Consider the following 14,139-nt stretch of genomic DNA (forward strand, 5'->3'; position numbering starts at 1 on the left):
CTCCCCTTTTGTTGTGCTTGTTCCAAAAGGACTGGCTCCTGCCTGCAAGGCGAGCCACTTGATATGTGCTTCTGTATGGGTTGAAGCGCTGTGAGCCTCTGCCCTTGGAAGTTCGGGGGGGGGGGTCGCTGGTTTCTCTTATTCCTGTCCTCCGGTAGCCGCAGCAGTGGGGATTCGCCCCATTTGTTGGATATTTTCTCTAGTTCATTTCCGAACAGGAGGGTTCCCTTGAAGGTCATCCTTGTGAGTCTCGTTTTGGAAGATGCGTCGGCCGACCAGCTTCAGAGCCAGAGCTGTCTTCTGGCTGCCTCGGCTTATGACACTCCTCTAGCTGTGGTACGCACCAGATCAGAAGCGGCATCCTTGAGGAAAGATACAGCTGGTTCCAGGGCTTCACCAGGAGTGTTGTTCCTGGTCTATGATAAGCAGGCACGTGTCACCACGGCACAGCAGGCCACGATCTGTAGAGACATAGCGGAGACATCAAATGACTGTTTGAGGATGGATTCCAGACGTCTGTCTTGGGTATCTTTGAGTGCTGCTCCTCCGTCCACTGGGATAGCAGTGCGCTTCGAAACCGCACAGACCATGGCATCCACTTTCGGACATGCCAGGAGGTCTTTGGCAGCTGGGTCCAGAGGGAACATGGCTGCCAGAGCATGCCCCCCCTTTGAACGTAGTCTCCAGGGCATCCTATTCCAGTTCAATTAGCTGCTGAACAGCTTGTAACAGTGGGAAATGACGGGAGGTCTGACGGAGTTCCTCTAGCAGGGGATTCATCTTAGGTTGTCCCAAGGCACCTGTGCCCGGGATTGCAAGCTCTTTCAAGCTGTGTGTGACCAGGTCTGGAAGCTCGTCCTTGGTGAAGAAGCACCTCATGGTTCGGTGGGGTTCTGTCCCCGGAGGGAGTTCCCCTTCCTCCAGGGGTTTTGATTCCTCATCTGAGTTGTCTGTGTCCCCGAAGGTGGGGCTTCTGGGCGGTGAAATCACTTCCCTGGGCATAGAGGATCCCGGGATGTTGAGGTTGTGGCCGTATTATCGGAGGCTCCGGTTGCATGTGGACGAAGGTATGCAGGCCTTTGAAGAATTCCACCCAGGAGATAGATGCTGCGTCTAAATTAAGAGGCGCTCTGTCCTTGGGGAACCCCGTTTGAGGGAGGGTCCCGCTGGGAGACGCTAGGTCCGGTGTACTGTTTGAGGAGCTGGAACCCAGCACCGGCTGGGGGGGGGGGGGCATGGGCTGAATCCCCCAGGGCCTCCTCGCACAGTATACATAGGGCGATGGCCTCCTCATGCTGTGTAGCTTTGCATGCTGGGCAGAGGCCCTGAGCCTTGAGCTTCTTTTCCGGTGGTGCCATGGCTTTGTGCGCATAAAATACAGTTATGCGCTCCGGTGCATCAAAGTTGTGCGCGTAGGATTGGTTCGCGCTCAGGGAGGTGTGCGCGCTGTTGTGCGCCCAGATCAAAAGTATGCGCCCGGCACAGTAAGCGCGTGGCTGTATGCGTGCGACGATGCGCGCACAAGGAATTTGTGCACGCAACGATATGTGCACAATGTATTTGTGCGCACGGCTCGCCTCTGTGCTCACGGGTCGGAACGGCGGATAGGGCGGTGAACAGATTAAAATGGTGACGGCGACCACGTAGGCAATATGGCGACAACCTCGGAGGGTCTCCATGTGGGAGGACCCTTGGAACTGACCGGGGGTCTAGTCCTGCTAGGCAGATCAACCCGGTGGCACTGTCCCGGCTGGCGACCTGTGCGACTCCTTGAGCTTCGGAGAACGGAGACTTTTAAATAGATTTCTACCTTACCTTGTCTCGGCGCTTCCCGGTCTTGTTCCGGGCGGTCTCTGGCTGCGGGAGGAGAGGGAAAATACCTTTACCGCCGCGCTCGAATTGGCACCCACTGCCTCTCAGCCTCACCCGATGTCGGGGGCTAGGTCCCCACCGAGGGTCGGCCGCCGGCCCGAGGCTTACCTTCGAGGGATTGCGGAAATCACCTCAGGAATTCTCAACTGGGGGAGGGACCGAATGGGTGTCACCGCAGGAAAGCGGGGCTCGTCTGTAGAGGTAAGATTTCTTCTTGTTTTGGGTTTTTCTTTGTAAATTTACTCTAACGCTGTGCTAGCGTGCAAAGAGTCCCGAACTGCTATAGAGACGGAAAATACTGAAGAGCTGCACTTCCTGCAGGGGTATATGTACTGGGGCTGACCTCAGATTGAAATCTGATCAGTCTCCAACTGCTATCAGGAATACACTATACCCATTGGTCCTGAGTCCATCTGCTACATGCTAGGAAATTAGAAATTGTCACAAAATAACTAATGAACTGGCATCTCAATGAGATGTCTCCAGCACAGGGCATGCTAGGACTAGTAAAGAGTCAGTATCTTGTAGAACGAAAAGACCAAGTAGATGTCTCAGCATGTACTAGGATCAGTTTATGTCTCTTACCCTGTAAACATCAGAACTTGTCAGGAAACTCTTCTCAGAGAAGTTGAGCAAAGGGTGTGAGCAACAAAGAGATAGTGAGAAAAACAAGGATCAATAGAAAATGGGTATCTCAGATTGCCAGAGCCAGAAGGATATCAATATTGCTAGCAATTATAAAACTCAGGTGCTGTCACTGTGGAGGTTATAGACTGATTGCATGTTTAGCATGCTATATGTATGTTCTTAGCAGGTCAGGTTTATTATGTGCTGGCTGCAGACTCCAAAAGGTTTCACTAAAGTAATACTGATGTTTTCATCTTCTCTTTCTAGAAAGTTACTGGTACTTACTTAACCACAGAGATCTATTATCTTATCATAACAAATGGCCTTCTGAATTAGTTTCCATAATGTGCCATTGATCATGTCATTTGGCAGTACATTTGAGCTGTCCTAAATTTAATTATTGTGGTGCATGCCACAATTCTGCCCCTCCCCCAAAAAAAGGACAGCAAACAAATAAATCAGTTACATGATAACTTCCACAAACTAGTCTATACTCTTGGCAAATGATGTCAGGCACTCCCTTTCTGGATGTCTATATCAGGGGTGTTCTAACCGGTCATATGGGCCCCCTAGCCAGTCGGGTTTTCAGGATATTCCTAATGAATATGCATGAGATGTATTTGCATGTACTACCTCCTGGATCGCAGATCTCAGGCTCAGTAAAGATTTTACTGAGAATGATTAGGAGTTCTTGCATGTGCACACTGCCTTAAAAGCTCCTCTGTCTCTTGCAGAACTTAAAGGATAATAAGAATGGCTATTTCATCCTGCTGTCTACGGAGAACCCTCCTTAGCGGTAAGCAAACTTACTTCCTTTGTCGACAAGCAAGCATAAATTAGCCATTACATGTGAAGAGTCCCAAACTCTCCTTAAAGACAACCTAACTCCACCAGGTGGTGAGTGGACTATGGCGGAACAGGTAGCACAGAACCGCTTATTGAAAGTTACTGTCTCTTCTGGACATGTAGTCCAGACAGCAGTGGAACAGGAAAGTATGCACAGCTGATCAAGTACTAGCTTTGCAAATGTCTGTTCTGAGATGAGCCACTGAAATTGCCATGGGTCTCACTCAGTGAGCCTTGACAAAGCCATAATCTGTAAGCCTGCCAGTACACAACAGTGCATTAAATGTTTCCCTAGCCAACTGGATAGAGCTTCTTTGGCAACTGGCCTTCCCAATCTATTGGGATCAGAGGACACGAGTAGTTGAGAAGCTAGACAGTGAGGCTGAGTCTTCTTTAGGTAACATGCCAGGGATCTCTTACAGTCCAAGGAACAAGGAGCCCAATGTCCTTTGTGCACATGAAATCTTGGAAAAAAAAATATGTAGGAAGCTGAATAGCTTAAAGAACATGTGTCACAAACACCACTTTGGGAAGAAACTTGGGATGAATTTGTAGAATCACCTTTGTGAAAAAAATGAAGGATTGGTGCATATGAAACCAGAGCTGTTAATTCACTTACTCTTTGTGCCAAACAGATGGTCATGAGAAATAATACTTTGCAGGTGTGAAACTTCAAGTCCACTGATTCGTGAGGCTTGAAAGAAGATTATATAAGTGACCTAGTGAGATCCCAAGGCACTGGAGGTTTACTGATCAGAGGTTTGGAATGCCACAATTCTTTCATAAATTTTGATACCATAACAATGGAGAGAGAGATCAGAGACCTTTCCACTTGCTAGTAATATGCTGCAATAGCATAAGATGAACATTTGCTGAAGAGCTGCTAAGACCTGAAAACGAGAGGCAGAACAGATACTGAAGCAAGCCACTTGGGACACAGGTGAAGAAATCCAGATGGCTGGACCTATAGCAAGTTTGAACTTTTTCCATTTGAAACTGCAGGACCTTCTGGTTGAAGCTATTCTGTCAGAAATCAAAACATTCGTCACTTGTTTGGAAAGGAGATTACTGTGCACCCAACATCCACCACGTGAGGATCAGTGATGGCAAGTTTGAATGGCAGAGCCTGCCTTTTTCCTTAGTTGTTCGCAGAGACTGAACTGACAGATGGACTAGGTATAGATAGCACACTTGCTGTGACCAGGCTGGCGCTACAAGGATTATCCTTACCTTGTCCAGAAAGACCTTCTAGTCAGTCCTCATGATCAGTGGGTATGCACAGAGTAGACCTACCCTAAAGTTTAGCTCAACAGGTTTGGGAGATGATCTGTAGGTTCCTGGTTGCATGGAGCAGAACTTCGACTTGTTTCCTTCTGAGGTGAAAAGATCACTCACTCACCTTCCCCAACAACAGAACAAGATGAGTGTGATCCCCTGATCCAGAGTCCACTTGTGAGGTAGTTCAGGCGAAGAAAGACTGAGGAGCTCACAATGCAGCACACGCACGCACAAGAACTCCTGTTCATGCTCAGTAAAGTCTGAGTTCTGAGAGGTGGGTCCATGTTGGTGCTGTCAGATGACATCACCCCATGTATAATGGTTAAATCATGCCTGCTTGTCGACATAGAATTCCTGTATCACATATAGCTCTTTAGAAGTCTCAGCAATGAGGCTTTTGTAGCACAGTACAGACATTTTTAGAACAAAACAGAACCAAGTGGAAAACCTGGGGATGTTGGATGGTTCAAGGGAATTGTCACAAGGCTACCACGTCTTCCACTGATTCAAATCCAGCTCAGGTCACTAGAGACTTAAAAAGATGGCCTATGTAATATTAGTTGGTGATCTCAGGCCTGTTACCAGTTGTCAGATAACAGGCCTGAGATCACCTGTTACCTGAGGTCTACATATCACTAATTGGCAACACTGTTGTCATTCTCTCTCATTGGGTCAAATGTTACACTGTCATAAAAAGTGAATTACCCTCTCATTCACAGACATAATCCCCCAGAGTAGGGATGAGAGACATCAGCAGGGTGGTGAGGAAATATATTCCTGCCTATGCTATTATGCGGAGAAATAGTGGACCTCAGTTTCCAATGATAATCTGGCACTTTTCATGAGTAATAAAATTTAGTTAAAAAAAAAATATATATATATATAACCCAAAATTTAGGCAATATTACTCCCTAAACAGTGCTTAACACTAAATAACAAAACAACACTCCTTCAGGAGTGGGATACAAGCACATGTAACCACTGAACACTTCTTATTGTATACTAAACAATTTTTATTCTTTTAAATCATTTCAATAACATACAAAAATGTAATTTTTTATCTCTCAAGCATTAATTATACAATATATCAAAAACAACTAAAATTTGGCCATGAAGGAGATGCGCTCAGACCAGGGGACAGAGGAAGATGACTATAGCTACTGACCTAAGAGTAGCACTCAGGGTGCATCTTGGAGGAGGCAGCATGTCACCCCCTCAGGACAGAAGGGATCCCTTGAGCCACCCACACAAGCTGTCTGGGGAGATGTGAGCAGCAGAAACAAATGTGAGAGAAAGCAAAGGGGTGGGGGAGAAAACAAACAGGGCTCTTGTGACCTGAATTGCTATGCCCGAGAGACAATAAAAAAGAGTACCACCAATTTAAAAGAAAGCAGTACTTCCCTTATACTGTATAATATTTCATAAGTATATACAAGCAGCAGGAACTACTAGTTTGACAGCTGTCTTTTTTTAAATTGTTTAAACTGTGCTAATTAATTCCCCAGTCACTAGAAGCAGACATTTTTGGAATACAGAAACTCATTACAGCTTGGCCTGCATAGTACCAGATTCAATTACCCAAACGTACCTTGTTCAGATATTAACCCTGGTGTATTATTGAATGAATATATCTTGTTGCAGATTCTAATTTGCTGTAATTCACTCTGAGCTTATTAGCTGGAAAAACATGCACGAAATAAAGGATGATGATTTCTAACATCAAAGTCAGCGTGGATCAACTGGATCCAATATATGCAAGGTAATATATATCTTGCCAACATCGGAATTTTAGGAAAGGTGCTTAAGCCAATTGAGATAGCCATGCAATTTTAATTTGGTAGAATACTTGCATGCACTCTCTTGAGATGCTACAAAATGCACAGAGGGCAGAGTTTTCTTTTCAGTATACAATAGAGATCTTCAAGCTGCGTCACTCATTCGGCCAACTTTAAAGAACTGCAATTGAACATTACCTTCCTTTTATTTCCAAAAACCATCATACATTTTCTAACTATATTAAAAGTTATATAGCATAAAAAAATCTTATATACAAGCAGAGCCGGGATCAACTCGTAAGAATTAAGATTTCTTACTTGGATTTTATATTCCACAATTGCAGGCTTCCTTGCTGGCTACCAAGCAGGATTTTGTTCAGATAAGTACTAGGATGCATGATTGCTGAAACGGTGAAGACTTTCTTATCAAAATTCAATTGCAGATATTCTTCTGCAAATATAAAATTGATTTAATTACATTGTGCCAAAGATTGCTGGACATAAATTTCTTTCAAATTTAAAAAGTAAATCCATACTTAAGACATTATTTTTGCCACACAACAGTGACCTTATTGTACTCTATGGCAATTTTTCACTGATATATCAATATATATTTATTTATTTATTTATAGTTCTTTATATACAGACATTCATCAGTGATATCACATCGGTTTACAGTGTAACAAAAAACATACGCTTGGAAAGCGTTTTACATCGAACAGTAATTGGCAAATAGACATCGAAATGGCAACTGAGGGGGGGAAATCTATTAACAGGGATTATAAGAATAGAACTGTACAATTATATACATTATATACATACAATATGCCAGAAATTATAAGTAAACTATGATTGCTTAGCTTGAGTGATTGACTCCCTTCAATACCAACGCTACTTTATAACATTCAGTTAGCGTTGCTAAGCATTTTGATAGATCTGATGAACCATTTTCTAACACTGCCTCTAATTACAGCACAGATCACTAAATAGCTGCAGATTTCTGTGGGAAATTGGTGAGTAATTCCATGAAATGTAATGGAGTGTCATGGGCAACGCAGGCAGGTAAACTAGCTTCAATCTCCAGCAAAAGCCCCAATGAAAGAGATATACCAGGACACAGAAAAGAGCAACTGTTTCCTGTTGTAATTTTTCAAAGTGGTCGTCACATTGCCTGTCAATGCTGCCTCTAGACGTTTCAAGAGTTAAGAATTCTAGAAACAGTACTCTTCTATGCTGGAGGTCTGGCTTCATTGATTGTCTGAGATATCACTTCCTTTTCTATCTATACAAGTACAGAACTAGAGGGAAACAAGTATCCAACTTCCACTGGGGATGGGTTGCATGAATCCATACAAATACTACCTTTTCACAGCAACTATAAAAAAACTATTTTTTTTCTGAAGGATTTGCATTGATCATTTGTCAGACCTGAGAGTTTTAGAACTTAGAACATTGGCAATTACCAACAACCAGTTTCTTTTGATAGCTCAGTGTCGTGCTACTACTATGCATCCTTAATTTAGCAATCAATGAATCCTTATTAAAGATTTTCTAATCTGTTCCTCTTTAAGGGTTGACTCCTGTTTGACTATAATGGAGAAATTACTTACCTGATAATTTTGTTTTCCTTAGTGTAGACAGATGGACTCAGGACCAATGGGTATTGTGCTCTTCTGATAGCAGATGGGAGACTGAGTCAGATTTCAAAGCTGACGTCAGCCTACATATACCCAGGCAGCGTGCTTAGCTCTTCAGTATTGTCTTCGAAAAGCCAGTGTGGATATATGTTGCTTAATATTTGATTAACCTTGAACTGGTTCAACTGATTATATACATACATATTTATATATAAAACTTTTGGAAATGGAGACCGCCAGTGCACTGAAACAATAAACGCTGACACCTGGGCAATTGTGGGTGTCTTTGATTAGAGGTAGGCTATGGCTTACCCGTACTTGTTCAGTCTCGAGATTTGATATTCGAGGTTCTCTATTACTGGAGCAGCCGTGGGCAGGATGCTGAGTCCATTTATCTACACTAAGGAAAATGAAATTATCAGATAAGTAATTTCTCCATTTCCTAGCGTGTAGCCAGATGGACTCAGGACCAATGGAATGTACAAAAGTTACTCCCCTACTGGGTGGGAGGCTGCCCATGGCCCACTTAGTGCTGCCCTTCCGAAGGCTGTATCATAAGAACATAAGAAAATGCCATACTGGGTCAGACCAAGGGTCCATCAAGCCCAGCATCCTGTTTCCAACAGTGGCCAATCCAGGCCATAAGAACCTGGCAAGTACCCAAAAACTAAGTCTATTCCATGTTACCATTGCTAATGGCAGTGGCTATTTTCTAAGGGAACTTAATAGCAGGTAATGGACTTCTCCTCCAAGAACTTATCCAATCCTTTTTTAAACACAGCTACACTAACTGCACTAACCACATCCTCTGGCAACAAATTCCAGAGTTTAATTGTGCATTGAGTAAAAAAGAACTTTCTCCGATTAGTTTTAAATGTGCCCCATGCTAACTTCATGGAGTGCCCCCTAATCTTTCTACTATCCAAAAGAGTAAATAACCGATTCACATCCACCCGTTCTAGACCTCTCATGATTTTAAACACCTCTATCATATCCCCCCTCAGTCGTCTCTTCTCCAAGCTGAAAAGTCCTAACCTCTTTAGTCTTTCCTCATAGGGGAGTTGTTCCATTCCCCTTATCATTTTGGTAGCCCTTCTCTGTACCTTCTCCATCGCAATTATATCTTTTTTGAGATGCGGCGACCAGAATTGTACACAGTATTCAAGGTGCGGTCTCACCATGGAGCGATACAGAGGCATTATGACATTTTCCGTTTTATTCACCATTCCTTTTCTAATAATTCCCAACATTCTGTTTGCTTTTTTGACTGCCGCAGCACACTGTACCGACGATTTCAATGTGTTATCCACTATGACACCTCCCTAGCCTGAACATCCAGGCAGTAAAACCTGGAGAAAGTGTGTAGGGAAGACCATGTCGCCGCCCGACAGATCTCGGCTGGCGACAGCAGCTTGGTTTCAGCCCAGGAGACTGCCTGGACCCTTGTAGAATGTGCCTTGACGTGTAGAGGTAATGGTCTTCTTGCCTCTATGTAGGCAGCATTAATTACTTCTTTGACCCAGCGGGCTATGGTGGCCTGCGATGCCGCTTCCCCTTGCTTCTTCCCGCTGTGAAGAACGAACAGGTGGTCAGTTTTGCGCAAGGATTCCGATCTCTTCAGCTATCGGACTAGGATTCTGCTGACATTCAGATGGCAGAGGAGGCTTGAGTCTTCCGAATCCCTATGCTCATCTGGTGATGGTAAGGATATGGTCTGGTTCATATGGAACTGGGAAACCACTTTCGGAAGGAAGGATGGTACTGTACGTAGCTGTATGGTGCTCAGGATGAACCTGAGGAATGGTTCCCGACAGGATAATGCTTGAAGTTCGGAGATGCCTCGGGCTGAGCACATTGCGATCAAGAACACTGTCTTTAAGGTCAAGAGACATAGAGACGTAGAGACAGGGCGCTCGTTGGTCTGAAGGACTCCCCTGCTAGGAAGTCTAGTACTAGGTTGAGGTTCCATAGAGGCACTGGCCACTTTAGGGGTGGTCGGAGTTGTTTGACTCCTTTCAGGAAGCGGGACACATCAGGATGAGTTGATAGTTTGATGTCGTCCACTTTGGACCTGAAACAGGCCTGTGCTGCGACTTGGACCTTGAGGGATTTGAGGGATAACCCCTTCTGCATGCCATCCTGTAGGAATTCTAGGATCGTGGGAATCTTGGCTGTCCTCGGGAGGAGACAGTGGTCTTCACACCAAGCTTCGAATACTCTTCAGATCCGTATGTAAGATAGAGATGTGGAGAACTTGCGTGCCCGAAGCAGGGTGTCAATCATGGCTTTTGAGTAGCCGTGCTTCTTTAGGCTAGTACTCTCAAGGGCCATACCATAATAGAGAATTGAGCCAGGTCTTTGTGGGAGATCGGTCCCTGCTGAAGAAGTTCCCTGTAAGGCGGTAGACGTAGAGGATTCCCCAATAGCCTTCGCATATCCGTGTACCATGGTCTTCTTGGCCAATCCGGGGTGACTAGTAGGACTAGTCCCCTGTGGTTTTCTATCTTGTGGAGGACCCTGCTCAGTAGTGGCCAGGGTGGGAAGGCGTACAGGAGGCTTTCCTCTGGCCAGTTCTGGACGAGAGCGTTGATTCCCTGAAATTGTGGTTCTCGTCTGTGGCTGAAGAATTTGGGGACTCGGGCATTGCGACACGTTGCTAGTAGGTCCATGGCTGGGAGACCTCATTGATTTACAATCAGCTGGAAGGCTATGTTCGCCAGCGACCATTCCCCCGGGTCTAGGCTTTCTATGCTGAGATAGTCCACAGAGATATTGTCTTTTCCCGCGATGAGGGAGACCGAAATCTCTTGTAGATTTATTTCCGCCCACTCCATGAGGGGGGTCTACTTGTAGAGACACCTGCTGGCTCTTGGTTCCTCCTTGTTGGTTGATGTAAGCAATGGTCGTTGCGTTGTCTGACATGACTCTGATGGACTCAACTCGGAGCCTGTGGCTGAATCGTAGGCAGACTAGTCTGACTGCTCGTGCTTCCAGGCAGTTTATGTTCCATCCCGCCTCTTCCTTGTTCCATTGTCCCTGGGCTGTCAGTTCCTGACAGTGGGCTCCCCACCCTCGCAGGCTTGCGTCCGTGGTGAGCAAAATCCACTTCTGAGCGGATAGGTTTACGCCTCTGCTTAGGTGTTCTTCCTGTAGCCGCCATTGAAGCTGCTCCTGAACCTCTGTCGGTAGCTGGAGGCGAATTGAGTAATTCTGGGACACTGGATTCCATAGTGATGGTAGGGAACAATGTAGTGGCCACATATGTGCCCTTACCCACAGAACAACTTCCAGAGTTGATGTCATGAGGCCGAGGATTTGAAGGTAGTCCCATACCTTGGGGTGGACAGAGGTCAACAGCTTTTGTAAATGGTCCATTAGCTTCCTTCTTCGTGGAGAGGGAAGATAAACCTTGTTCTGTTTCTGGTATCGAACCAGACTCCCAGGTATTCTAGTGACTGGGAGGGCTGTAGACAACTCCTGGTTGTGTTCACGACCCACCCGAGTTCTTGTAGTAGATTCGGGTGGGTCGTGAACACAACCAGGAGTTGCATGGCGACTCTCCTCTGGAGACTTTGCCCTGATCAGCCAATCGTCCAAGTAAGGATTACCAGGACTCCTTCCTTCCTCAGTGCTGTCACCACTACCACCATGATTTTGGTGAAGGTTCTGGGGCGGTAGCTAGGCCGAAGGGTAGCGCTCAGAATTGATAATGATGGCCCAGAATCGCAAATCGCAGGAAGTGCTGGTTGTTCTGATGGACCGGGATGTGAAGGTAGGCCTCGGATAGGTCCAGTTAAGAATTCTCCCGGTTGTACCGCCATTATAACGGTTCAAAGGGTTTCCATGCGGAAGTGTGGAACCTTCAGGTAACGGTTGACAGCCTTGAGGGCCAGGGTAGGCCGGAAAGTTCCTTCTTTCTTGGGAACAATAAAATTGATGGAATAGTGGCCAGTATTTTAAGGCTATTGCCTTCAGGCTGAGTAGTCTTGCTAGCATGGTTTCCACTGCCAGTCTCTTGGAATGAGAGTGGCACGGCAAGTTCATAAATTTGTCTGGAGGAATGCTTTGGAATTCCAGCGAGTACCCTTCTCAAATGATGGTTAGGACTCACTTGTCTGAAGTTATCTCGACACATCTTTTGTAGAAGAGGGTAAGTCTGCCCCCTATGTCTTCTTCCTGTGGATGGGTCTGCGTCTTCTCATTGTGGGGTATGTCCTGGGCCTGCCCCAGGGCTTGCTCCTCTCTTAATGTGCCTGTTCCGAAAGGACTGAGACCTTCCTGAAGGACGAGGTGCTTGGGACTGTGTAGTCTAGTAAGGTTTAAAGCACTGCGATCCTCTACCCTTGGTTCTTCTGGGGGAGAAGCACTGATATGTTCTTTTGTTCCTGTCCTCAGGTAATCGGGGTACTGGATATTCACCCCATTTGTTGGCTAATTTCTCCAGTTCGCTCCCAAACAGGAGGGATCCTTTAAAAGGCATTTTTGTGAGGTTCGCTTTGGAAGTCACGACAGCCGACCAATTCTGGAGTCATAATTGTCTTCTTCCTGCCACTGCGGCGGCGACACCCTGGATGAGGTGCGCACGAGGTCTGCAGTAGCATCGGTGAGGAAGGAGACCACAGGCTCCATCGCTTCTCCAGGCGTGGTTGTGTCTCTGGTGAGGATCAAACAGGAATGTGCCACTAATGCGCATTGTGCTCAACTAGAGATTAAATGAATTAGGACTGCACAAAAATGAGCTGGGGTCAAAAATTAAAGGTTTTTCCTTTCGATATTGATTCAGGGTTTTCCTTTTGATCATGTACCCAGGTCTGTCTGACAGATTATGAAGGGACCTAGAAGGCTCACTAGTAATGGGAACTATTTAAATCAGGCTGTGATGACAGAATCCAACTAGCAGCTGGATCTATCTTGTAAGCATCAAGTACGGTACTTTAATAAACAAAAAACCCAGCGGAAATGCAGGCACTCGTGGCTGGGTCTATTTAGCAGGCTTTGCAGGGTACTGAGGCAGCTAGATTTGGGCAATAGCCATGCTAGTATTGCTGGCTATTTAGATTATAGGAAAATTGGTTCTTACCTGCTAATTTTCATTCCTGTAATACCACAGATCAGTTCAGAGAAGTGGTTTTGCATCCCTACCAGCAGATGGAGGCAGAGAACAAAACTTTGAGGCACTGCTACATAACCGAGAGTGCAACCTGCAGTCCCTCAGTATTGAACTGTAACCAAGCCAAGGATTAGAGCCTAAAACCCTCTCCCGATCGAACAGGTAAAGCAGGGATGGAACCCCCTGCACTGGAGCTTCTGTCACTTCCAGCAAACCAAAAACAGTTTGAACTCAACCTATGCACAAACTTCAAAAAACTCTTTGAAATATATTACATCGACTATCAGGAAACAGTCTTTCAGCAGCGATGGAAAGGGTCTCTGGACTGATCTGTGGTACTACAGGAATGAAAATTAGCAGGTAAGAACCAATTTTCCTTTCCTGTTCATACACAGATCAGTCCAGACAAGTGGGATGTACCAAAGCACCCCTACACTGGATGGGAACTCAAAAGATCTGCACTCAATACACTCTCTCCAAAGATCACATCCTCCTGGGCCCTCACATCCAAACGGTAATGCCTGGTGAACGTATGAAGCGAGGACCACACTGCACTCTACAAATCTCCTGAGGAGATAGCATCCGACACACTGCCCAAGAGACCACCCGCGGTCTTCTAGAATGCGCTTTCAGCCCCACTGGAATCTTGTGCTCCTTATAAATATAAGCAGAGCAAATGGCCTCCTTCAGCCAATGAGAAATTGTGACCTTTGAGGCATTGTCTCCTTTCTTCAAGCCACAGAACACAAAAAGGTGATCTGACTACCAAAAGGAAGTAGTGACCTCCAATTAACTGCAATACAATCTGCTGGACATCCAAAAGATGCAACCTTCTCTCTTGGGGAGAACCCATAGACCACTCTGGAAATGCCAGAAGATCCACCGTCTGATTAACAGAGGACATCATCTTCGGTAAAAAAAGAGGGGACCGCCCGCAAAGTGACCCCATCATTAGAAATTCGCGGAAATGTTACCTGCAATTCCGAAATCTGCC

At 45.6% G+C, this 14,139-nt stretch overlaps 1 protein-coding gene across 3 annotated transcripts in view; it reads right to left on the reverse strand.

Moving 5' to 3' along the window:
- The window catches only part of WDR36 (WD repeat domain 36), a 178,845-nt gene that overhangs the window by 126,280 nt on the left and 38,426 nt on the right, over positions 1 to 14,139 (reverse strand). For all 3 annotated transcript variants that reach the window (XM_029571826.1, XM_029571843.1, XM_029571834.1), the window contains one exon: positions 6,717 to 6,849. In XM_029571826.1, coding sequence (XP_029427686.1) covers positions 6,717 to 6,849 — 133 coding nt within the window. The remainder of the gene's footprint in view (positions 1 to 6,716; positions 6,850 to 14,139) is intronic.

Source organism: Rhinatrema bivittatum, chromosome 1, assembly GCF_901001135.1.
Source record: "Rhinatrema bivittatum chromosome 1, aRhiBiv1.1, whole genome shotgun sequence".
Taxonomy (NCBI): Eukaryota; Metazoa; Chordata; class Amphibia; order Gymnophiona; family Rhinatrematidae; genus Rhinatrema; species Rhinatrema bivittatum.